Source organism: Macaca nemestrina, chromosome 5, assembly GCF_043159975.1.
Source record: "Macaca nemestrina isolate mMacNem1 chromosome 5, mMacNem.hap1, whole genome shotgun sequence".
In the NCBI taxonomy this organism is placed as follows: domain Eukaryota; kingdom Metazoa; phylum Chordata; class Mammalia; order Primates; family Cercopithecidae; genus Macaca; species Macaca nemestrina.
Window position 1 is genome coordinate 29,413,613 of NC_092129.1, and position 26,007 is coordinate 29,439,619.

Here is a 26,007-nt window from a genome sequence, read left to right on the forward strand (position 1 = left end):
AATATTATTACATTGCAAAAATCAGTACAGCTTCACTTTTAGGATCTGGATATTGATACAGTCAAGACACAGAAAGTTTTGTCACCACAGAGATCCCATACGTTGCCTTTTATGGCCACATTCACTTCCTTCATAACCCACCCTCCTTAGTCCCCGGCAACCACCAACCTGTTCTCTATTTCTACAATTTTATTATGTCAAGAATGTTCTATAACTAGAATCACATAACATACAACCTTTTTGAGTTGGCTTTTTTCACAAACCTCAATTCTATGGAAATTCATGCAGGTTGTTGTATGTATCAGTCATCCGTTCCTTTTTCTTGCTGAATAATATTTCATGGTATGGATGTACCACAGTTTGTTTAACTATTAACCCACAGAACAACATTGGGGTTGCATCCACCTTGGGCCTATTATGAATAGCGATGTTATACATATTAGTGTACAGGTTTTTGTTGGAACATGTTTTTATTTCTCTGAGACAAAATTGCACTCCTGGGCAGGAGTGCAATTGCTAGATCATATGGTAGTTGCATGTTTAGTTTGTAAAGAAACCTCCAAACTGTTTTCCAGAATGGCTGTACATAAATGTTTCCCTGTTTCTGCTTTCAAGATATTTGTTTTTGGCTTTCCTAAGTTTGACTGTCATGCATTGTGGCGTGAATTTCTTTAGATTTATACTGTTTGCGGTTCACTAAGCTTTTTGAATTAGTAAGTTTATGTCCTTTGCCAAATTTCAGAAGTTTTCAGTCATTATTTCTTTGAAGGCTTTTTCAGTGCTGATCTCTTTCTCCTTTCCTTTCAGGACTGCAGTGGGGGGAGAAAAAAGTTAGGTCTTTTGATATTTCCATGAGTCCCTGAGACTCTGTGCATGTTTTCCAGTTTACTTTGTCTCTGTTGCTTAGTTTAGGTAATTTCTGTTGTTCGATCTTCAAGTTCACTGATTCTTTCCTCTGTGTTCTCTACATTTTTCAGTTCTAAATTTTCAGTTTGGTTCTTCCTCACATATTCTGTGTCTTTGCTGAGACCTTCTAATTTTTTAATTTATTTCAAGCATGTTTGTAATTGCTTATTGGAGCATTTTTTCGATGTCTACTCTAAAATATTTGCCAGAAAATCTTAACATCTCTATCACCTCTGTGGTTAGGTTACATTGGCTGTCCTTTCACTCAGTTTGAGGACATCCTCATTGTTGGTATTTTTAGTAATTTTTAATTGAAACGTGGACATTTTGGGTATTATGCTATGAGACCCTAAATCTTAATTAAACCTTTCATTTTAGTTGATTCCTCTGATGCTGCTTTGATAGGAGAAGGAGGGATGCTGACTTATTTCTGCCAAGTGGGGATAGAAGTCCAGGGTTCCCACTTAGCCTCCATTGAGACTCAATGTGGGAAGGGCTTTTCATTAAGTCTGGGAAGCTGTGGAAGGTCCTGCTCCCCACTAGCCTCTCAGTGATACCTCCATATCTGGCAAGAGCCTTATTACTGCTCCAAGGTGGCTTTCACTGATGCCACGGGGGTGGCAGACAGGCCTCAGTACTGCTGGGCATTGGTAAAAGTCCTCATCTTCTACTAAGCTTCCACTGACAACACCCCAGTGGAGAAAAGAGAGAGTCTGCCTCGTTACTGGAGAGTGTGGCTAAAAGCCTGGATTACCCATGAGGCAGTGGGGAAGTCTTGGCTCCCCACTCTTTGTTGCTGTGGTTGGGGAGTGGGGCTACAATTTTTGTGTTTTTGTTTTGTTTTGTTTTCTATGGTGTTGGCTGAAACAAAGAGGTACTATCATTGTAAAACTTTCTGTCTTGGTGGGCTGCGTTTTCCCTTTTCTCTGGTCTTTTGGCTAGAGACAGCAAGCGTTCACTGGGGCTTTTAAAAAATCTGTACCTGTTAGCATTTCAGAGTTATAGGCTTCTTCAGCTCCAAGTAAGTCTGGTGTATATGAAATAATAATAATAATAATAGTAATACTAATAATGGAATTCACCCTCATGTACTTTCTTGAGTACCAAAGACCATAGTTGGTCTGCATCAGTCTTCCTGTGTTTGTTATATATATATATAATATTCAGGGTTTTTAATTGTATTTAATAGGAAAGATAGGGAAAGGTATCCCTCCCATTACTCCAACTTCCCAGAAGCGGAAATCTAGAATGTAATAGATTAAACACTAAGGTTGCTATATTTTCAATTATAACAATTAAATCTTTTAAAACACTTACCAAAAGGCTTTGATTTCATTTTTTCTATTAGCTTCTAAGTGAACTTCTGAGACATACAATCATAATTTGGTTTGTGGATATAAAAAAGAATTTTAATCTGATTTAGTTATAGAGAGAAAATACTTCCTTCCAGTCAGTACTAATATCAAGATGATATGTAATTCCTTATCAGGTGAATTAGAAGTGAACAAATCACATTAGATATATGAAGGTGAAAAGATAAATAAAAATTTTAAAAAATTATACTTAGCTCTGCTTTGAATGACAAAGACTGAAACACTAGAATATTTTGTTTCTTTCACTAGCGGATAATTGTTTGTTTGCCTAAGATAGTGCCACAGATCCCTTCCATTATTATTCTAAGCATCTTCACATAAGGAACAAAATAAAATTATTTTCTTTTAATTTCAGATACTAACATCTACTCTACCAACATGAGCCTCTATTATCCGCTTTGTGACCCGTTACTTCCCTTTATACACCCCAAGCTTCTCTGAACTGGGCCACTTCCTCCTCCCTAAATGTATCTATTTCTTAACAGCTCTAGTCTGAGCTCTGCTTGGAAGATGTACTCTCCATCTCTCTGTTCCCCTCTTTATTCCCTTTCAAGCCCTCCCACCTCTCAAGGTCTATCTCAAAAGTGCCAAGCACCAACCTACTCTGAGAATGGATTACCAGTTCTTGGAGGAAAAAGCACCTTTATTCAGCCTTAAAGAATGAGTTAGTATCCATTCGTTGTTTTTCCTGGTGGGTATTAACTCATTCTTTAAGGCCAGCTTAATACCTGGGAGATGAAATAATCTGTACAACAAACTCCCATGACACAACTTTACCTGTATAACAAACCTACATATGAACCCTAGAACTTAAAATAAAAGTGAAATAAAAAATTAAAAAAGAAGACCTGGGAAGTAAGCAGGCAGTACTGCTGTGTAAAGCTTTATATCCAGCTTAGCAACTCAGAACTCTGTTTTCAAAAACAAATGTAAAAAAAGAATGAGTTAGAATTACTCATTACTGGAGGTGCAAGGCTGAGTAGGGACGGGAAGGAAAAGGTAGAGGGCGTTAGCATTCTTTGTTGGCAGACTGGGGAAATGAGTTAAGGAACAGAGAAGGAAAGCCACCTGATAGATGTCAGCAAGCTACCAACAGCTTTCTACTGACATCAGTTCTGACAAGGACTGGTGAGGAATGAGGCTAGAAAGGAAGTCAAGTATCGCATCAGGAAAGATTTGGGCCCATGAAAAATGTTATACTTTTGTATGGTGTGCTCCTTCAGCACACCATACAAATTTTCATAGAAAATTTTCATGGAAAAATGGCATAGTTCCATTGGCAATTTGGCACACTGGAGGGCCACTGATTATGACCCTAATCTGGTCTTCACAGCTCTAATTTCCATTGCTCTAGTATGAAGTCCCCAAACTCTCATCAGATTTAACTACTGCCTCTTACCTAAACACAACCCATATCTTTCCTGCTTGATAATCTCACTCTGGAAAAGCAAATCCCATTTTGCCTGTCATCTGCAAAAATATATATAATGCTCTTCCGAGGGTGTTTGTGAGGCTTAATGGGCTAACACATGAAAGTATCCAGTCTACTGTTTGTTGTCACTTATTAGAGGTACGATTTTCTTCCTTCTTGCTGAAGATTTACCTAAATCTACTTCAAATTACAGTTATATATATACCTGCTACAAAATTGCAAACTCCTTAAAGCTAGGACTATATCTCAAACAGCAGCTCTAACCACGGGAAATTTTGCCTTTTAGAGGACATGTGACAATGTCTAGAAATATTTTTATTGCTTCAATTGTTGACAGTCTTGATTGTAGGATGTTATTGTTTAAACATTGACGACACATAACAGCCTCAATAGAAAAGTATTCCAAGACGGGCGGATCACGAGTTCAGGAGATCCAGACCATCCTGGCTAACACGGTGAAACCCTGTCTCTACTAAAATACAAAAAAAATTAGCCGGGCGAGGCGGCGGGCGCCTGTAGTCCCAGCTACTCGGGAGGCTGAGGCAGGAGAATGGCGTAAACCCGGGAGGCGGGGCTTGCAGTGAGCTGAGATCCGGCCACTGCACTCCAGCCTGGGCAACACAGCCAGACTCCGTCTCAAAAAAAAAAAAAAAAGAAAAGTATTCCAAACCCAAAATGTCAGTGGTGACTAGAACTCTGCTTTAGTTCATCATTGTAGCCCAGGTAGCAATTAGCAGAGTTGCATATTACAGGAGATTGGATTCTTCTGTTCTCACACTGCTCATAAAGACATACCCTAGACTAGGTAATTTAAAAAGGAAAGAAGTTAAATTGACTCACAGTTCAGCATGGCTGGGAAGGCCTCAGGACATTTACAATCAAGACAGAAGGGGAAGCAAAGACCTTCTTCAAATGGTGGCAGCAAGGAGAAGAAAAGCCACTATATGTGGCTTCACATGGTGGCAGCAAGGAGAAGAAGCAAAGGAGAGAAAAGTTCATTATAAAACCATCAGATCTTTTGAGAACTCACATACTATCATGAGAACAGCATGAAGGTAACTTCTCCCATGATTCAGTTACCTGCCACTGGGTCCCTCCCACAACCCCTGGGGATTATGGGAACTACAATTCAAGATGAGATTTGGGAACACAGCCAAACCATATCAGAGACATTCAGAATTGTTAGAAATAATTTGAAACCCCTCTCTATAGGTAAATTTTATAAATTGCCACTGGGGAGGTAAAATTAAATTAGAAATGTGTACTGTATAGAGAAATTGGAAGATAGCAGAGTTTATGAATCTTGATTAATTTGGGGAACACAAATTTCCATTTGTAGTTAGAGGTGACCAATTTAAAAGCTAAAGTTCTCTTAATCAGCAAGCTTTTGTAAAAAATGCAACGGGATTTACTTTTATATCAAAGGAGCTCCCCAGATAGTTAAAGAATGAAAATGAATATAATTAAAAGATCATTGGTAAGCAGAATGCAGTGCCTTAGCTGCATTCTGGGAGAGTACACTTAATAATCAAGAATCTACTGACACTTTAATGAGAAGTTTAAACTTATTGGCCATGAATCTCAGAATGTATCGATGCTTATTACCTAGATATTCATTTCAAAGAAATGAAGTGATGAGTAAGAATTTTTTTAAAACAGTTTGTAATTAGGACAAATTGCTTTACAAATAATTTAATAAGCATTTAACACTGAAAAGAAGAGGAAAACTACTGATAAACCTGTAACATTTAGCGACATATAGTAAGAACTCAATGTGGAGGAAGAAGTGAAGCTATAAGCAATACCAAGGAGATTTAACCACACCCATAGGCTCTTTACTTAGACACAGCCAGATCCAAGTACCAATGTCAAGCACCCATGGGACTGGCTCACTCCATAAAAAGAGCATTTTCATGGGTCCTGTTGGATGAAAGATCAAGATGTGTTAGTATAGTCTCTATTTTTCCAGTACTCATGAAATCCTCAAATCACTATGTGATTTGAGTTTGGATAAATCAAAATCTTTGCTAAAGCCAAATAGGAGACATTGGTTTTTAATTAGTACTCTGAACTTTAAAAATAAGTCCCATAAAAACAAAGACCTTGATGATTCTATTATATAAAGAAGTGGTTCTTACTATCACTATCTTATTGCCAATAGCAACATATAATTCAAAGAGAAACATGCTGATTTGATGAGTTTTCTAAAATATTTCTTAAAAAGAAAACTCAGTCTTCTGATATAGCATCAGTGGTATTTATTTTTGACTCTCTATGATGTATACTGGTGCAGATACTACAGTTGGGGGTAGAGAGGGCCGAGAGTATCCATTCCCTCTCTTCCAGGATCTAAAAACAAAAGTGTATGAAGTGTTACATAAGTCTTTTTCCTTCAACTCTGCCTCCCCAAATGTGGTCACTGCTGCTTCCTCTATTGTCCAGGAATGACCGCTGTTTTATCCTATGCCAGTTCTTTTTGGAAGATAACTAGAATCTGCCAGAATGTGCTTTCTCTCTCAAGTCCAAATTAGGGACTTGAAAGTTTCTTTTCACCAGAGACCGCTTTGTCTCCTAATAGTTCTGCACTCATTAAATACCTATTAGTGTAGCCTTTGACTTAAGATGTTCCACTCACATCCTCCAGAAGATCACTATCTGTCACCTAATGAAAAACGACTTCATTAGGCTTGTCGCAGTAGTTCCTTTTTTTCCCGTGCTTTCACTTCCTGATTGAAGACTGCAGCTTTTCCTAATGTTTTCTTCCCCACACTAAATATTATTGTGTGGGGTCGGTCCTCAGCCAGATCAATGTCTGTCTGAAACGTTGTTGTGAATAATCTTCATCACTGTTTTAAGGACATACCTTTAAGGATTCCTCCAAACTAGATCAATTTGCAAAAAAAGAAAACAAATAGTCTTCTACTTATCCAGAAATTATATTTGTTTCTTTTGATTAGTGTTCATAAATTGACTAAATAAATATTGTACTAGTAGGAAGGAATACAAAAACACCCAATCTGAAAAAATAGAGAGATCAAATGACTTTGTTGTGCTCCTTTACAAGCACACAGACCTTTTTGTAGTGTTTCAGAAAAGAGAATGTGATGTGTGTAATGCCATATTCAATGCATTTTGATGATACTCCCTACTTATAGGTGTCCATCTCATCACTTCTCTGTAGCATATTGTCTTAATCATACTGAGTATGCTCTGGTTCCTGTTACAGATCTGAGTCTTCCTTACTTACAAAGAGCCCATGCAACAAACCACAGAATCACCTTAATGTTTTTCCCTCAAAGCATTTTTCTGATGGTCTGTGAGAGTCCATGTTTTAGAATCTTAGGTACTGAGCTAATGAAAAGTAAACTAAAAGTTGATTGGCACAAATGCAAATGTTAATCCACTAGTGAATCGTCATAAGTCTTTTTCTGTACTGAAAATAATTTGTTTTAGATTGCTTGGCAATTAACAAATCTTACACGTAAACACAGGTCGGAGAAAAACAGAGTGATATGTTTATTTACAACACAGATGAGCATCATTTGAATCAGGAGTCCACACTGGAGTCAAGATCCAGTCCAATGAGCCATGTTGGAGCCCTAAGTCTGGTTGTAAATTGCCTAACTTTAAAAAGTCACTCCCCAGTGAGGTCTGGTTTTGGTGCCTTTGTCTGATGTCTAAAGCATCTCTGTTTTGTTTCAGCTGGCAGGTTTCATCTACGCCTGTTATGTTGTGAAATGTATAACTGAAGAAGAGGACAGCTGTAAGTATTAAAGCTCTATTCTGTTTCTTTCAAATTCAAAGCATCTTCTTTACTGTCTCCTACCTAGCCTTCCTATTCCTCAGACAAGATCCCACAACACAGCATTAGAATGGAGAATAAGCCTTTTGTGCCCATCAGACCAAAGTGTTTATCATAACAGTATCCAGCAAAGTGAAGAATGGAGAAGCACCCATTTTGAAAACATAACTTCTTTCTTTTCTTTGAAGGGCTTTTAAAAATCCTTTCCTCTTATAAAAAATTCTAGTAGGGAACAGAGAGGGGAGATTGGAGATGGAAATGATTTTAAAATGTGGCTAACTTGACCGTTCTCTTTTTATGATCCCTTTGTTAGGTATTGATAACTAACCAGTTTCACCCAAGACTACAAATCCCCAAAATCAACAATTTGTAGTAGTTGCTAAGATTCTTATGGAAACTGACTTCAGATTAATTCAGAGAATTGTCTTTAGGAAATCAAATGTCCATCTGTCCTTTTCGTTCCTACTATTTGATACAAATGACTAGAACTCTAACTATGTCAAAGGCTCAACATTGAGACGTATTGCTTGATCCAGAGTTTAGATCACAGTACACTCTTACAATCCTCCCAGGGCTCTGTCATTGTCTGCTCTCCAAAAAATGGAGGGTAGAAGGTTTTATTCCATCCCTGCCCCTAAGGATCTAAAATAGGAGAACTGGGGAAAGTACTTCTATTCTCTGTGGGTACTATAATGGATAATTGCCCATGTAGTTACATTTACTCAGAGGAAAAATCAGAATTGGGAATCATTTTTCTTGGTTTCAAAAAATATTTATAATATTGGGTGTTTGAAACAGTAAGGAAAGAGGAAGGTGAGAATATGATGATTTGAGGAAAACATCCAAAGATAAATATATGTTTCTTCTTCCCTTTCCAATTATACTAGAAAGGAAGAGGCAATATCAAGTGACTAATTTAGAAGAGGCACTTTTCAATCATACTCATACATGATATAAAATCAGAAGTATATAGTTTATAATTTATTTCATATATAAAAGGAAAAATGGTCCTTTCACTAAATAAGCATTTATAAAATATTCCTTAGTGTTTTAAGTGCTATGTGAGCCTTTGGAGATTTTAGGATGATTCACACATAATATTTTACCTCTAGGAACTTGCCAACTAGTAGGTAAAACAAACATATGAGCAAACAAGTATGAAACTCTGTAGTGCATGCTGTGGGTAAAGAGAAGAAAGAGATCAGGAGAAGGGTCATAGAGAACACTTTTGAGCTTGATCTCAAAAGATGAATAGATCTTTACTGTGTTGTCGGTATGGAAGCGAGGGGTGGTCCCAGGCAAAAGGTGAAAAAGCACATCATGGCCAGATTAATGTGACTGAATTTGTTTCCTGTGCTACAGGTAGACAGCTGGAGAAAATTGGAAAAACATGTATGAATGAGATAGTAGAAAAGTGGGTATGAAAGATTAAGGAGTTTGAGCTCTATATAATACAATCACAGATCAAAGAGCAGATAGCTTATAAAAAGAGAATAACACAATCAAAAACGTTCTTTAGAAAAAATACATTAGCATCATTATAAAGAAGAGACTCAAGAGGGGGAAAGATTAGGGAAGAGAACTAGTTAAGACACCATGAAAGTGAGACATGAGATAATGTGAATCTGGACAAGGATCGGTATTGGAGATAGAGAGGATAGGTGTGCCATGAGACATGCCAAAATGACATGATTAGTGGGCAGTGGTGGGTACTGTGATAAGGGAAAAGGAGGAGACTGTTAGATTCCTGGGTGTCTGATGCAAGTGAATGGGTAGATGGAATTGCCACTTGGGAAGAAAAGTGGGAATAAGATCACTAGTTCAGTTTGCACAGGTTGAGTTTGAAGTGCCTAGCGCCTATATAAGAGAAGACATCCAGTAAGCACTTGCCTTATACAGAAAAGATTTATTCAAAGATTAGAAAGGGCAAAATATATATGGATTTTAAAATGCGTGGACCACATACACTATGTAAGTTCGTTGAGATATTACCATTCAGTGTCTGTGTGCCAAATCCCTGATGGAGGGGAAGTCCCCAGTTAATTTTCATATGGAAGTTGGGCTTTCTCTGGGCTATGTTGTTTGATTTCATTTCACAACGATACCAGTGCATTTTTATCTTCAGACAATACTTACTGACATACCATGTCTCCTACATGCATAATCAGCATTTCGGCAGAATAGCACCTCTCAAAGGAGATCTCAGAAATGCTAGTTCCACAAGACATACTGCTCAAAAAAAAAAAAAAAAAAAATTCCAAAGCCAAGTAAGGTTGACACTGAAAATTTAGAATGCACATTTATATATTAACATTTCTAAGAGTACTGCCAGAAAGAAGTATGTCCATTTTTTTTTTCTAACCCACAGTTTTGTTTTAACTATATTACCTTGAGGCCAGACACAGATCAAAGAGAAGAACCAGAAAGAGTTCTACGGCTTGATTATACCCACAGTTCCCCCGGGAGAATACCATATGCCCCACAGTGGCAGGAGTGGGGTCAGTCAGGAGGCAGAGAGAGAGCGGAACCTTTAGTTCGAGTCCTACAAGAAGAAATGGATGAGGCAGGGTAGGAAGGTTTATTAGGACAGGTTAACTGTGTTACAAAGTGGTGCCCCATGAAATTCATGTCCACTGTGACTGTTAACGCATAGGTTTAGGGCTATCTAAAGTCTCCATATGTTTTTTGGAGGTGAGTCAGGGCTTGGAAACAGCTAGTGGTCATTTTTTAGATGTTAAAGCATCAATTTATAGAAATTAAAGTATTATTAATGCAAGTCTCCCAAAATATTTGAACACAGGACTCCTGTTTTTCACCAACCCCACTCCCCGCCGCCGGCCGCCTCTATAAAAAAGCACTTAATATTCCGGAGAATTCTTCTAAGGGAATTCTGCGCTAAACCAAGTTTTGGCCAAAGCGATGTAAATTCAAGGAGATTCAAAGTCACCAATATCTGTTGGAAGATCAAGTTATCTCTCAAGCATCTAATAAGCTTTTCCCCCCAAAAGACTCCAAAAAATAACATATATGTCTTTATGTGTATCTTGACCACAACACCACATCTGCCTTTATTAATCCAAAACACAAGTAGACTTCTCAAAGACAAGTTTTATCATGTTAGTCTTATTGCTCAGTGGGCAAAATATGAACTCTTTTTTAAATTTTTATATACAAGTAGACTGACGCTTATCTCAGATGTTCATGGGACTAGTAAACAGGTGGGAGGACATGCTCATTTGGACTGGCTCTCTGTCCAGTGGTCTTCGGTGACTTTCGGTTAGGTTCATTTACTTGTAGTCATTCACACCTAGACAGTTATGAGTATCTTTTGGTTACAGTGCTTTGGGTTGATATTCTCCATATATGATCACTTGCCTGATGTCCATCCTCAGACACTGCCTGGACATATGACTTCCAATCCATCGAGTAAACTAGGTTTGACTTTTCTGTGTAATTTTGGTAATTATATTATAAAAATTATCCCGATCCTTAAAAAGTTTGGTGAAAGGTTAAAATAAAACCACTCTCAAACAAACCCTGAAACTTGGGAGGGGTTTAATGTACATGCAAACACTGAGAGGGTCCCTATGTGCCTATTTTTACCCACTGTGGATTTGCAATAACGCATCATTATTCGCAATGAAGCATAGTGTCAGGAGTAGGTGCTAGCTACCTGCTTGCCAAATTGGTTAAGTTTCCATTATTAAGAGCCTTAGAAGGAACAGAGGACAGCTTTGGTTCGGTAGCTAGTGCTTAGAACGACTGTGGAGATAAGGGCCCAATGATGGCAACTGGATAAAATATTCTTGAAGTCGACATGAAGCTAATCAGTTATGTGCTCAGTTCTGATACCTCAGCCTCACAGCAACAGGTGTATCCAGGAAACTTCAGAGGAAAGAGGTAGAAACCTCCAGGAAGCAATGGAGAGGGTTTGAGCTCAATGCGCAAAGACTCGAGCCTACACGCAATGAAATAGCAGTAAATCGTCATTGAAACAGAGAGGCTCATGAACATCAAACACCTGAGAATTTTTTCCCTTATGTATCCTTTTAAGCAGTATCTCATTACTCTTCTAGAGTCCAGTTTGAGTAATATTTGTAGAGATACTGTTTTAGTTCCCTTGGGGTACTATAGCAAAATATTATAAGTAGGGTGTCTTATAAATGACAGAAATTTATTTCTCACAGTTTACAGGCTGGAAAGTCCATCAAGGCACCAGAAGATATGGCTTCTAGTGAGGGCTGGTTTCCTTGCTCATAGGTGATACCTTCTTGCTGTAACCTCACATGTGAAAAGGGGCAAGGCAGCCCTCTGGGGCCTCTTTTAAAAGGTTAATAATCCCATTTCTGAGGGCTCCACTGTCGTGACATAACCACTTCCTACAGGCCCTACCTCCTAACACCATTATGTTGGTGATTATGTTTCAAAATACGAATTGGGGAGGGACACTAACATTTAGATCATAGTAGACACTATATTGCAAGGGTTTTTGTTTTTTTCCATTGAAAAAAATCTGGACCTTGAAGTTTACATCTCTAACCCTTTAGTTATCTAAGCCGGAGCCACAGCTTGGCAGGCCAGAGGGTTGTGCAGACTCACAGGGCACCACTGCCATCTGCTGTGCCTACCAGGAGATGACAGCCACCCTCAGAGCAGAGATCCCAAATTAGATGTGACACTCCTTCCGCCATGAGTTAGTCAGCTACGGATGCCATAAAAACATACAACAGACATAGTGGCTTAAACAACAGCAATTTGCTTTCCAAAAGTCTAGGTGTTAGAAACCTCAGGTTTGGTTTATCCTGAGGCCTCTGTCTTTGTCTTGTAGACAGCACTTTCTGTTGGATTGGGGCCCTATCCTTATGACCCCATTTAACCTTCATTACCTCTTCAAAGGGCCAATTTCCAAGTACAGTCAGGCATATTAGGAGTTAGACCTTCAACATATGAATTTGAGGAGGATCACAATTCAGTCCACATCCAAATACACACACATGCACACACACTCCACGTGTGTCCTGGACATTTGAAAATATATGTAGGGCACAGATTGAGGATAGATGCAGCTCACTGGCCCATCAGATGCCTGTGGGTAAGAGGCTTCAGGGCTATATTGCTGCCAAGTCAGCTCCATACTCACTGCCACCAGGCAGGAATTCCCGCTCAGCATCTCCTGCTGTGGGGTGATCCGCCTCTGGATGAGTAGCTTCTCACCAGGATGAAAGCTGAGGCCCCTGCTCTAGAGGATGTGGCTTGACCTTAGAACCCTATTTGAGTGGGCTACCTTCACAACGTACTTTTATATATTTGTTCATGAAAAGGCAGTGATACATCTTGGGAGAAAAGGCTTTCTCCAGGAAAGCAGGCATCTGGCTGTGCTGTCTTTGTGGCAGGGCTCTCTGCTGTCTCATCTGTCACCAGCCATGCAGAGTTTTCCTTATGGCCTCCCGTCTTCTATTCCCCTCTGCTTGTTCTCTTCTACACTATTCTGTGAAAGAAAGAAAATGTTTGGAGATTCCTGGTCGGGTGTGCCTTTTATTATAAATGTAGCTCTTCTGTCTCACTTCATCCTCGGGTTTTCCCCACTGCAGTCAGATGCCCACTCACAGTGATGGAACCAGAAATTGTCCTCGGTGCTTAATTAGCATTGTTAGATGTGACGATTAAAAGGAAGCCATGCAGCCATTGCAAATATTGCTAATCCATGATAGCAAAAAAAAAAAAAAAAATCATATGACTTCTCAATTTTTATTATGTGTTCTTGTAAATCATTGGTTTAATAGTTAAACTAAAACTAAATGTTGGTCTTCTAGCAAATGGGTTCATTTTACTAAGCAGTCATTCTCTTTGCTGAAAGAGATTCAGTGTATTTGCAAATGTTGTTAAATGTTGAAATCATCTGGAAAGAGACATGGAATATCATTTAAAAAATAATATCCTAAGGGACTTATTTTGAAAGCAATGCTGAAAAATGAATTCAAGATGCTTAAACTTGGAGTTAGACACATGCACATTTACACCAGCCAAGCACAAATGTGTCAAAACCTGTCCCGAATTCCTCAAAATCAACTGGCCTTGGGATAAAAGTCACAATTGATTTATTGAATCTTTCATTTGAAAAGAAAACCACAGGAAATTATTCACTTCTCTGGGGCTAATAATTTTCTGTTATTTTTGTTTGATTTTTCTTCTAAAACCTGCTGGCCTACACGTCTGTGTATTGAATTCCATTCTGTATGTTTTTATCATTTCTCCAGTTTGTCAGGATCATTGAATTTGAATGCAGTTCTCTGAGCACAATCTTACACTCTCAACCATGGGGGTGGGTAAACATGGGAGCAGGGAGAACTATTTCCCCTTGAAAAAAATATCTGTTACTTCCTGTCTATAAGGGAATGCAGAAAGCATAGACAATACAGATAAATAAAAAAGGAAAATTAAAATAACCTCATAATTCTGGGTTCTGATACTCAGTTCAAATTTTGGTATATTATGTGCCTGCCTGCCTTCCTTCTTTCCTTCCTTCCTTCCTTCCTTCCTTCCTTCCTTCCTTCTTTCCTTCCTTCCTTCTTTCCCTTTTTCCTTCCTTTCATTCTCTCTTCTTCCTTTCTTCTTATCTATCTATCTATCTATCTATCTATCTATCTATCTATCTAACTGCATTCCTCCCATCTGATCGTTAGGGCTATTTCATGCATTCTGTTTGGTAGTCTGAGCTTTCTTTCACGTTTATAAATCACTCTCCAAACATAACCTAAGAGGGGATGATAAGAAGTTCAGAAAAGTTGCCAAGTTCCTGGCTGCCAGGTTGACAGGCAAAGTTGTGAGAATATGTTTATTTTACTTATCTGGCATCATTCTGAAGCAATCAAATAAAATGTAACATAATCTTAGTATCTTACTAATTTATCTTCTCTTTATAACATTTGTCTTATGAATTTGAAGGTGACTGAGTGAACACATTTTCTCCACATCTGCCAGTTTCCCACTAAACCAAAACTTAGTATTTATTTTCTCATCTCTGAACAGGATCACAAAGCCTGCAGACCCAGGCTTTGCACTCCACTAATCTCTCACTGTGCCTACAGAATCCCAGTGGGGCCAAGGTGAAAAAAGGTGTCATCTTTCACCTTTCCTTCCCATTCCCCCCAAACCAAAGCACAGAAGTTCTGCATTTATTTAATTTTATATCTGTTATGATTTGTTTTGAATTATGAGTTGTACAGGGTTTAAAATGATGGAAACCAGCCAACTGCTCTATTTCAGCACTTTAATTTTATAGGCCAAGGAAGATCAAATGACTTGCTCAAAGTCACTAACTCATTCATGACCTTCCAACATTCAAATGCAGTACACACTCACTCACTCAGGGTGGAAGAATAATAGGAGACATCATCAGGATTCACCCCTGTCTTGTTCCCTACTGTATGCTTAGCATCTACCATATCCCCAACCTAGAAAAGGACTCAGGAAGTATTTGAAAAATAAATGAATGAATCAATTAGATCTCCACAAACATTTCTTGACCTATATGGAAACTGCCAAGGAAATATGACATCTCCTTAGAATTCAATGTATTCTAAGTAAATGAATAAGTAATTTGAATAAAGTGCCTATCATTTTCTAAACAAGAGGAAGAAAGATGTGCTGCTATATATAAAACTAAGTGATCAACACCTAAGACAGATGGTACCTATGAATTTTCCTCCTGTCAATCAAATTCAAGTTCCTATTAGTGACAACAGCATTCTCCAACAGTGATACATGTAATAATTTTCACATTGTCTCCCCAGATTGGTGAACACTGGTTTGTTTTTCAGCCTTCTATTAAATTGCTCCCTCTTGTGATCATCTAACAGAAAACGCATAAGCTATATTTTTAAAATTATATATTCAGGTCAAAACTGAGTCTGATTCTTCAACATTCACTTCTTATTTTCTCTCTTTTCTCATAATATCGTATCTCCTCCATTATACTATATTGCTTTTCACTTGTACACACACACACACACACACACACACAATGTTCATCTTTAAATAGATCTGATATTTCCAAGTCAAGAATATGAGGGGAAAGAATCTGATTCATTCTCTCTCCTCTGTTAATTAGGAACAATCAGAGCTTTGTTTCTACAAAACAATATAGAGGTAACAATATTCAGATAAGCAAAGGAGGGCCTTTAACTGAGGTGTAACAAAAGAGGTATTTTTTATGCAAAGAATATTTCTGACAGGGTGAACTGAAGTTATCCAGCAGATGAAGAATACTGATGTTGTTTTAATAGCCTTAATAAAAAAGAAAGCATGTGACTTAAAGGAGGAGCAAGTAGTGACATTTATAGAAATGAATGAACAGAAACTTTTGATTTTGCTGACTCTGCTTCTTCCAGTGGTGCAGACCCCCACAGCCTGCCAGCAGTGGGTGTCGTGGACTAGCTTCCTCACCATCTATCTCTAATTTCTCATGGATAATGACATGAGAAAGAAAACATTCAAGTAGCAGAAAATGAGGTGATTCTTGCAGCAGAATGTTGACATACACGCTCACAAAATGAAGTCGCTGGGATCCTTTAGTTCCATCTCCAAAGAACAAATGAGAGCAAGACAAAGAGCTGGCACAGGAAAATGAAGTCTCTTTAAAAGCCCTCCAAATCAGAGACAAGCTGAGAAGATGACATTCAAAGTTAGACTCTTGATGAATGATGTTGGCCGTTGCCCACTTCCTTATGCCCAGTTCTGCTTTAGTTTTAGAAGTGGCATCTCATAGAAACAGAAGGCTGGGCTCAGAGGTCTCCTTCTTAACAGCAGGAGGACTAGGAAACACTAGATCTCTAAGGATGGCCACCAGGTATGCAGAATGAAAACATCTGAGCGAAGCAGCCTTACACCTAGCTACTGAAAGAGCGCCTTGGAAATAAGTGAGCTGGAGACAAACCCTCAATCCTATGTGACATTTAAATGAGGCTGCTCTGGCAGAAGATACTCAGGGAGGCCTCCGCTATGATTGGTTGGCCTTGTGTGTCAGGAAATGAAAGAGAAACAAACTTAAAACTCACAGGAGGTGCGGTTTGTTTAAATAATAGAAAGTAATTAGGCTGAAGACAAAAATCAGTGATGGCATTTTATAATTACGATTAACTTAAAGTTTAATTTCCTTTGGTGCTAAAATCTTACTTAAAACATTTACCGGGAAAGGAAATTAGGATGTTACTATCAAGAGGCATAAAGTGCTTCTGGGAATCCATGCCTATTATCACTTGAAAATTAGGTTAGGGCCAAAGTGGGGATTTCAATTCATTTTTGAGTATAATAAATGGTGACCAGACCTCAGAGTCAGCGGGGTTGGCAGGGGCAGGCAGTGTAACATTTGCATTTGCTTGTTTGTTTGTTTGTTTATAGGATTAATTGCAAATATTTTCAACAAAGAGTGTAGTTTATACATTAACAATCCTGCTACAAAATGAAAATTGGATATGGATTGCTGCCTTTGTAACTAATGAAGCTGATGTTAAAGGAATTCCCAAATGTGGCACTGCAAAGGGAAGCACATAGTCACACATCCATACACCTTCACCATTGAATTAAATGGAACAGGGGACAGTATTTCTGTTGGCTCCAAACCCGTCAACCCGACTCTCCTCTCCAAGTCCCCAACTTTTTCATCATTCCGTTTTCCCATTCATGCCTCAATTTCCAATTTCCATTTTCAGCAACTAATCTTTCTGGAAACTCACTTAGTAAAATCAATGCATAATAGTAACAAGCAGATGGTAATAACTCCTTTGCACTGATTTTTTCCATTCATTTTGCCTTTGTGGATTTGCTCATTTTAAATATTATATTGCTAACATTCGTGTGTGAACTAATCCCAGAAATATGGAATTGTGTATAATCATAAAGTTATGAAGAGTATTAGTGGTCACCTACTGTAATCCCCTAATTTTACATTTAAGGAAAGGGACACTCAAATTGACTTGCTCAAAGTTAAACAATCATTTAGAGGCAGAACTGGGAGCAGAACATCGATGTCAAGATTCGAAGAATACTTTCCATGTCACTTCACTGCGATACCTGAGACAGATTCTTTTAACAAATATTTATTGAGCAACTACTGGGTGGTAGGCTATGTGTTGTCACTAGGGATAAAGCAGGGAACCAAACAGATACCATCTTTGCCTTTATGGCGCCCACAATCCGTCACACAATTTACAAGAGAAAGAGAAATTATAGTAAAGTGTGATGAAAGTTCACACAAGGAAAGGGGATGGAGGTGCCATGGGAATGATCCCAAGAAGAACTCATGCATTTAGAAGATAAGGGAATTCTTCACTGAAGACATGATGATTCAGCTGAAACCTAAGGGATAAATTAGATGTAGAACTTAGCAAAGACAGGCATGCCTTTTTTAAAAGGCACTACTTTTTGGATCGATATTGACCAAAAGTACACCATAAGTCACACAGGAATGATCTTAAGTTCTTTTCATGAACTCGATATAGGAAACCTAGTTTCAGCTTTCCCAAATACCAATAAAAATGTTAGAGTAACTGTGGGACATTCTCTTTCCTGAAATTGCTATTGTTGTTCTAAGGAGATGATTAATTTAGGCTCAGGAGTTTTGTGATTTTCATTTCTGGAGGCTGTAAAATGATACAAAGATTATGTTAGCAAAGATTACAAGGTAAAGAATATGTCTCTAATAGGTAATTACAGCACGCATGTTTTATTTTTTATTTCCCTAAATATGCATATGTTAATGTACCCACAACCCTAATTAAAATTCCTACATTTAAATGGGCTGTGGATTCTAAATATATTCTGGATGTCAGCTGAGAAGACATACCCAATCATGTCTAAAGAGCTCACCTATAGCTTGTAATAACTGCTCCTTCCAATTTCTGAAATCTGAAAGACATGTCGTATATAATTGAAAGCAATTCTAACAGGGGAAAACAAAATGAAGACTGGAAAATCTAATCCATCCAAATGGCATGGCACAAAGTGAGCCCAGGCACATTTAAGGTGAAGCTGCCTTAGTTATTTCATCATAATCTTCATTACATGCTTCTCTACATTTACTGAAAGCCTCAAAAGATATTGGATTCATAATTTTCTGACTCTAGCTTTATAGTTTCTCCAACCTGTTAGTTCTCATCTCCCTCATCACTACTCCCTTCATCTGCCACCTTCATTCCCTTCATCATGGATCACCTTCATTTTGGTGGAAAGAGGCTTCTGTAAGATGCCCAGTTCTGAATTTTCTGCCTGACTGTAAACACCTACCTATTCTTTTTCCTTGTTCTCCTGCCTCCCTCTTGGAAAAAGTTTCCTTCACCCTTATTTGGAAGCTTCCCTCCACCTGAACCTATGTTTTTCTCATGCTTTGGGTCTTCCTACTCATTATCTATCTCCAGGATTAGCAAAGGCAGCAGTGTTCTTGTCAGCATGCTTGGTTTCCTTCCTTGCTTGTACATCCTTTACGCTTGGATTTTCAACATCTGTTCCTGACAATGCCCAGATTCAATTTCTCCACTTCTAATCCTGGGTGATTGCTCATTGCTGGAGAAAGTAACTAAACCCAACAGCAAATGTGTACTTGCTACACTCAGCTGGGTGTTGTCTCCAGCTCAACCATGCTTTCATTCATCTGCGTTTGACAAAGCGGCACTCTGGCCACGGGACCTGTTCCACACCTTTCCAGGATCCTTAAACCAAGTACTGAAACCTGAAAAAGTCAAATCTCTCAAACAGAAACTTCTTTGATTTTCCCTCAAGAACCTCAACAAATCTCTACTGGCAATTATTCTTTTGTCTTCTTGCAACCCTGCCCAAACCTGAGAGGAACAGGTAAGCTTCTCCTCTACAAAGTAATCCATCCGCCAAGCTTTGGCCTGTCGTTTTGCCTGATCCAGGACACTGAGCTCTCAGGATCTTCATTCTTGACCATTCATTGGACAGTTCCTTTTGCCCACATATGCAGCAAAGCCTCATAGACCACAGACAAGGCTAGCCCCAAATTATTTGTGTTCTTTCTCATAATATACAAGGCCATTTCCAAAAGAATTTGAAATATGGAAATTCAGTTCTATGTAATTTTTAAAAAATATAAATTAACTTATTTTTCTTCTGCATTATGTCACACAGGCTATTCCTGTTCCTTGTCAAATCACAATTAACTAACTAAGTGGGCATTTAAAGGCTCTCCATAGACCTCCCTCTGGTCTCCTCGGCTTCTGTGGATGTCTTCTACACTTTTGTCACTCTATACAAAATTTTAGTAAATTCTAATACAAAATTCTCTCGTTTGAGCCTTATTCCATCTATTCTCCTACCCTTGGAAATGCTAATTGTCTCAGTAAAGAGCCTAAATGTGCATTTTAAAGCATAATTCCAATCATTCCTTTTGTATAAATCCTTTTTAAAAAGAGATGAGATCCCAATCCTATTCATAGTGTATTTTTAATATACATGCTTCTACGTATTACACACATATGACACCTGATTCTCTCAATAACCCTTCGAAGCTGAAATTGCTTTATTATCCTCACTTTACAGAGGAAGAAATTAAGGCTCAGAGCAATTTTGACCTACTTATAGGTCCAATGCTGGTAAGAAGTAAAGGCACAACCGGAGCACAGGTCTTCTGACTCCAAATCCCCCCATCTTGATGCTACCAAACAGATTCTACAATGATGTATCAAGTAGTGGCATTATGATATATCAAGTACGGGCATTATATTATTAAAAGACTACCTGATAAAAAGATCCGAGTCTCAGCAGAAAACCATCATGTGTTTCTTAAAATCTCACCTAAGGCACTGCCCTCACTGAGAAGTAGCAGATATGAACAAGAAAAACAACACAAAATAGTTTATCAAGTGGAACTTATATTTCATTTTTTATTAGGCCTTTAGAACCAAAAGCTTAAAGTGATTTTTCAACTAACGATATACTTTATTTATTATGATACTATTATACCTATTGCTTTTCACTTTCATTGTTTAGCATGTGTGAATGTGTTACCAAGTTTCAAATATTAAAGATCTGTTTCTGATACAAGTAAGAAGGAAACTGAAAAATAAGGCACTAAAACCCTAAGAAAACATATTTGATGAACAAGGTTAGGAAGCAAAGCATCGGCGGTGATTTAGCTAATAACTCTAATTTCATTCCACGTGTGCTTCGCCAGCTAAAAACCTTCTGTGGTATAACACTTTAGTGACCTTTCAGGCAACAACAGGCTAAAATACCTCTTCCTATAAAGGATTGTGTTTTCCTTATCAGGAAAAAAAAATAGCTCAGAGTCCATCCCGAGATTTTAGCCCAGACCGAACACCTCAAGCTCACACGGTCAGCTTGAATTCCTGCCACCAACTAGAGCTTAGTGGGAAAAAAGTGGTTCTTTTCAATTTGGCTTAAGGTTGGATATGTTTTATGTTTCTTTTGTATTACTGGAGCTAAGTACCCTTGAAATTTATACCTATGGAAATAATGGAAAGATGCTCTATTTTCATAGGCCCTATTAATTTCCTTTGTATTTAGAAAAACTCACTGAAAGACATCAAACATTTTAGTGTCTTTCAATGAGTTATTCTAAATATTTAGGCTTAGCTTCCTATGAACTGCCTTTTAAATTTTCCCGTCATGGTTTTTTACAGCTCTGTCTTCAAAAGGGAGTATGTTGAATAGTGGCTTTGTCATTAATCACCAAGGGATAATTTTATATTACAATACCTCATTGCCAACATGTATTTAATAAAACAGTTTTAAGTTTGCTGAACTCAGTGTTCAGGATTAAAAGGTTTAAATAAAAGAGAGGCTCACAACAGGAAATATATATTACAAAGAATATTTATTCAAAAAGCTTTTTTATCTTACTTGGTAATTTCTAAATTCCACTATCATTAATGTTATTAAATCATAGTTATTAAATTGATATGGCACTTAACAAATTTAAAATAATTGCACCTGCAATTATTACAGTACATCTACTGCCCCCACCCATAGGTCAATAGATGTAAACATACCCACACTGTAGATAAGAAAATGAAGGCAAAAAGAAAATACACTTGCAAAGAAAATGATAGCATTCTAAGTTGTCTTTTGGAGGTGATGGATATGTTATTACCTTGATTGTGGTAAAGGTTTCACAGGTATGCACAGGTCCAAACTTATCAAATTGCACACATTAAATATGTGCAGTGTTTTGCATGTCAATTATACCTCAGTATAGCTCTTTAAAAAAAAAAAATCCTGAGTTGTCTTCAGAGAACCAAATGCAAATCCCTCCAAAACGGCAGAGATTAAGAAAGTACCTTTTTTTTCCACCTTCAGTCCAGTCGTGTGCCTCTGTTTAGGGTTTTATAAACTGGCCAGAAGGAAAACAATGTTCTTCCTACCAATTACCAAGATTTGTAACACTCAATAGCATTCATCAATGAATGACCATCTCACTGGAGTCCTTTTGATGCGAATGCATGTCCTAACCTCTTTCCTTCCACTCCTTTTGGCCAAAGAGGATGTAGTGGTGGTTTCTTCCTACTGGTATCCAAAAAGTTTCTGTTGTGTATCTCACGGCACCAGGTAACAACTTTGTAGATTGTCTATAAAAAGTCTTTATTATATCATTCAAGGCCTTGGCAGTCAGCCAAATTTCACTTGGAAGTTTTTCTAGCATCTTCCATGCTCCGATCAGTTGCCTTATTTTCCTTTACAGCCTAAAGGGTGTAAGAGTTTATTTGGTAAATACCTATTGAGTGTCTTCCATGAGCCAGACACTGTTCTGGGTTCTGAGGCTAGCATGGTAAACAGTAGAAAGCAGTAAATCTCTTGTAGCTTGTATTACAGTAGTGGAGGAAATCAACAAATAAGCAAGCAGATTTATACATCAGGTAGAAATAGGTTGCAATGAAGCAAAATAAAGCTGAGTGAGGAGAAAGAAATTCATCTCTAACATCCCGGCAAGTCCCCAATTTCCCTTGCACTAATTACAGTTACATTTCTCTTTTCCCAAGCATCTCTTCACTTAGATGTACCACTTATAACTTAAATACTACATTTCTAAAAGAAAGCCAAACACCAACTCCCTTTTGACACTGTTTTTTTCTTTAAAAGCAGCAATATGCCCCCGGCAAACAAATTTCTGAGACTCAACTTTGAACCTTTTCTTTTCCTCCCTTTCCCCCATGTTCAAAAAACTTGCCATGAACTATGTTTTCTACCTCTTTGTCCATTCATCTCAAATTCATTGACATCTTTCCTTTCTCATTCTCCTAATTCTAATTCAGGCTTTTAGTACTTCCTGTCTGTCTTTCACATTTTCTGTTAAGCATTGAAGTTACACAGACAATATGCCAAGTCACATGAAAGAAAACATCTCTCATAACTTTAAAAATCGTCGTCGTTATCAGTCCTACAAGATGGGGATGAGAATATAAATAATTTTCAGAAGAAAGGATGGCTTAAATGCATATTTGGTGTCCTGTATAAATTATCAGACACAGAGCACGTGAACTAAACCTTGAAGGATGCTACCCTCTTAAAGATACATTACAAAAACAAAAACCAAAATACCACATTGGCAACTATCACTGGCAAATTCAGCAAAGGTAATTTCTGATAAGTCATTGTTTACATCCAAATATTTCTACAATATTAAATCAAAGAATAATCTAATACTGTAGATTCTTACAGTATTAGATGGGAAGAAGATAAAGAGCAAATTTTCTAGAAAGAACAGAGTAAAAGATGCTGGAGAACAAATAACAAAAGGGGAACTCAAAGCAACTACTTAAGACTTTTGTTAAATTAATAACTTAGAAAGAACATAAAAACGTGATTTGATGCTTTTGATCACTGTAGATAACATTCGAAAAATGTACTAGAATGGCATAAGTCAAATGCAGAAATCTCTTTTTCAATATACGTACAAAGGAAATAGAATACCTGGTTTCTACTCTCATCCTCAAATGTTGTGTGGCCTCAGGATAAAACTCAATAAATCTGTATTGATTTGTAAAATTAAGATAATTATTCTTACCAACCTCAAAGTAATTTTGTGAAGATAAATGATATCACTTGAAAGGGCTTCATGAACTATTAAGTATTTTGCAATTTGGGGGAATGTAGTTTATTTTTAAGGATGTAAGGAGATTCTTGATTGATAGAAGTTACTCTTTTCTAAATAATGCAGAGATAAGTTACGACCCAAACATCTAGCTGCCATCCAAATTACTTGGACAAAAATCTGTCAAATATTTTATGACCCTTATTGCTCAGAAAAGTTTTAGAATATGAGTAGTCTCTTTAGAGCCTGAATAAATGTCATTATGTAAAAGAAACTGAAAACAGAACAAAGTGGTATTAAGGGTATCTTAAAAATGTAAGCTAACCCCACTAATTCCATTTTTGAGAGGAAAAAAACACCTCTACCTCTCTATCTATCTACATGGCACCCCAAAAAGTTCCATATGTGGTTGAAGAACCCTTTTGTAAAAGGTGAGAAGAATCAAGTCTCCCTGTGCTGACCCCCATAATCTTAACTATAATGGGTGGTTGGATCCAGTTGATCTCCTATTCCTCTCTCTGGGGTCTTTAGGAAGACATCCAATTTCTGAGAAGAAGTGCACATGAAAATTTGCTGTACACCATCTCCTTGGCTGTGAACTCAAGCATGTAGGTAAAATAAACTATAGAAAATATGCCCTCTGCTCCTGATTTAAATTTGAATGCCCCCTCACAAGTGAAATGGTAAAAATCCAGCCTGGTTACATTCAGAGCTGCTTCTTTTCTCATCTTGGTTCTGGGTCACCTTCTGTTGGAATTTCTTCCATACCTAGGCCATCAGCATGGTCCGAATAATCAGAATGATCACAGTCCTTCCATCAGAGCTTTAGTGCTGTCCTCCCTAATCTGGGAGTTGTAAGCCATCTCTCTCCACCTACACAGCATACAGATCATGGTTAATAAGAGCAAGCCCCAGGTCACTCAAGCTCCATTAGCACCACAGACTCAGGACACCCTCATTTCCCTTTTCTCATGTCTTTGGAAGGTCTACATTGCTTCTGACTCAAGCTTTGCTTTCCATTTTTGGACCTAATTCTATCCATTGGGCTTGAAGATTCATCTTATTTTCTTCACATTATCCCTTGGTTCATCCGAAGATCTTTGGTTCGTAATTATCATCTGTTTTTTTGTTTTGTTTTGTTTTTTTCTGCCATCCCCCCTAAATCCCTGTAAACAAGTGAATAAATATTTCAAAACTAACACAATGATAATAACAACAACAGCAGTAGCAGTAAAAATACTAATAAACCTGAGTTTGACTTGGATCTCAATTTCAGTGGAGACCTTAACTGTTTCTGTCTGCCATGATCTTGATCTATTGTAACCCACTCTCCACCACCATGGTAGAGACCATCTTACTAAGAGAGAAGCTCAGAGCAGTGAAGCTCTAACTCGGTGAATACCTCTTAGAAAACTAGTCATTAATTTAGTCTCATTGTCAACAACAGCCCTTCCAGATAAACAGAAATGTAGACACTATCTGCAACAAATCCCCAGTCTTAAACTATATATATATATATATATTTGAGACAGAGTTTCCCTCTTGTCACCCAGCTGGAGTGCAATGGCATGATCTCAGCTCACTGCAACTTCTGCCTCTGGAGTTCAAGCAATTCTCCTGAGCCTCCCGAGTAGCTGGGATTATAGACGCGAGCCATCATGCCCAGCTAATTTTTGTATTTTTAGTAGAGACAGGGTTTCACCAAGTTGGCCAGGCTGGTCTTGAACTGCTGACCTTAGGTGACCCATTCGCCTCGGCCTCCCAAAGTGCTGGGATTACAGGCATGAGCCGCTGCACCCAGTCAATAATTTTTTTAAGTGCAAACTTTAAATAGAGTCACTGTGTAATTATTACATAGTTCTTCTGGCACTGTTTGTATTAGCTAAGGTACAATGTAGAAGACAAAAGAGGATCACACTCTTTTGATCCATTTCCTGTAAAATACTGGCTATGGTTCTATAGTTGTCCTAAATTAAGAATTTTCTGTCTTCTCTTTCTGCTATGCTGAATGGCTTAGAATTATAAAGAAATCTTGAATTTTTTGAGAGGCTCTTAATTTTCTTCTTTTACACCATATGTCTCATCCAGGACTCTACACTCCTCACTTTATTCTCATACAAATTGTATGAGATAAATATGATAATTCCTATTTTAAGAGATGTTAAGTTGTTTATCCAAGGTCACATAGGTGGCAAAGGGAAAAGCAGAATTAAACCCTGGTCCTTCTAATATCAGGGTCTCTGTTTTTGTCATTATACCATTCCACTTTGGATGAGAAGAGACATTCTGCCTCGGTAAAAGGGTTTCCCATGAGAAAAGAAATGCACTATCAAGTCATGAAAAGTCCTGGTGGAATCTTAAATGCATATTACTAGGTGAAAGCAGCCAGCCAGAAAGGGCTACATGCTGTGTGAGTCCAATGACATGA

General features: G+C 37.9%; 1 protein-coding gene across 10 annotated transcripts in view; it reads left to right on the forward strand.

The window, feature by feature from the left end:
- LOC105465543 (sodium/potassium transporting ATPase interacting 2) overlaps positions 1–26,007 on the forward strand; it is a 1,022,956-nt gene that overhangs the window by 987,476 nt on the left and 9,473 nt on the right. For all 10 annotated transcript variants that reach the window (XM_071095949.1, XM_071095948.1, XM_071095950.1 and 7 more), the window contains one exon: positions 7,414–7,474. In XM_071095949.1, the coding sequence (XP_070952050.1) occupies positions 7,414–7,474 (61 nt within the window). The remainder of the gene's footprint in view (positions 1–7,413; positions 7,475–26,007) is intronic.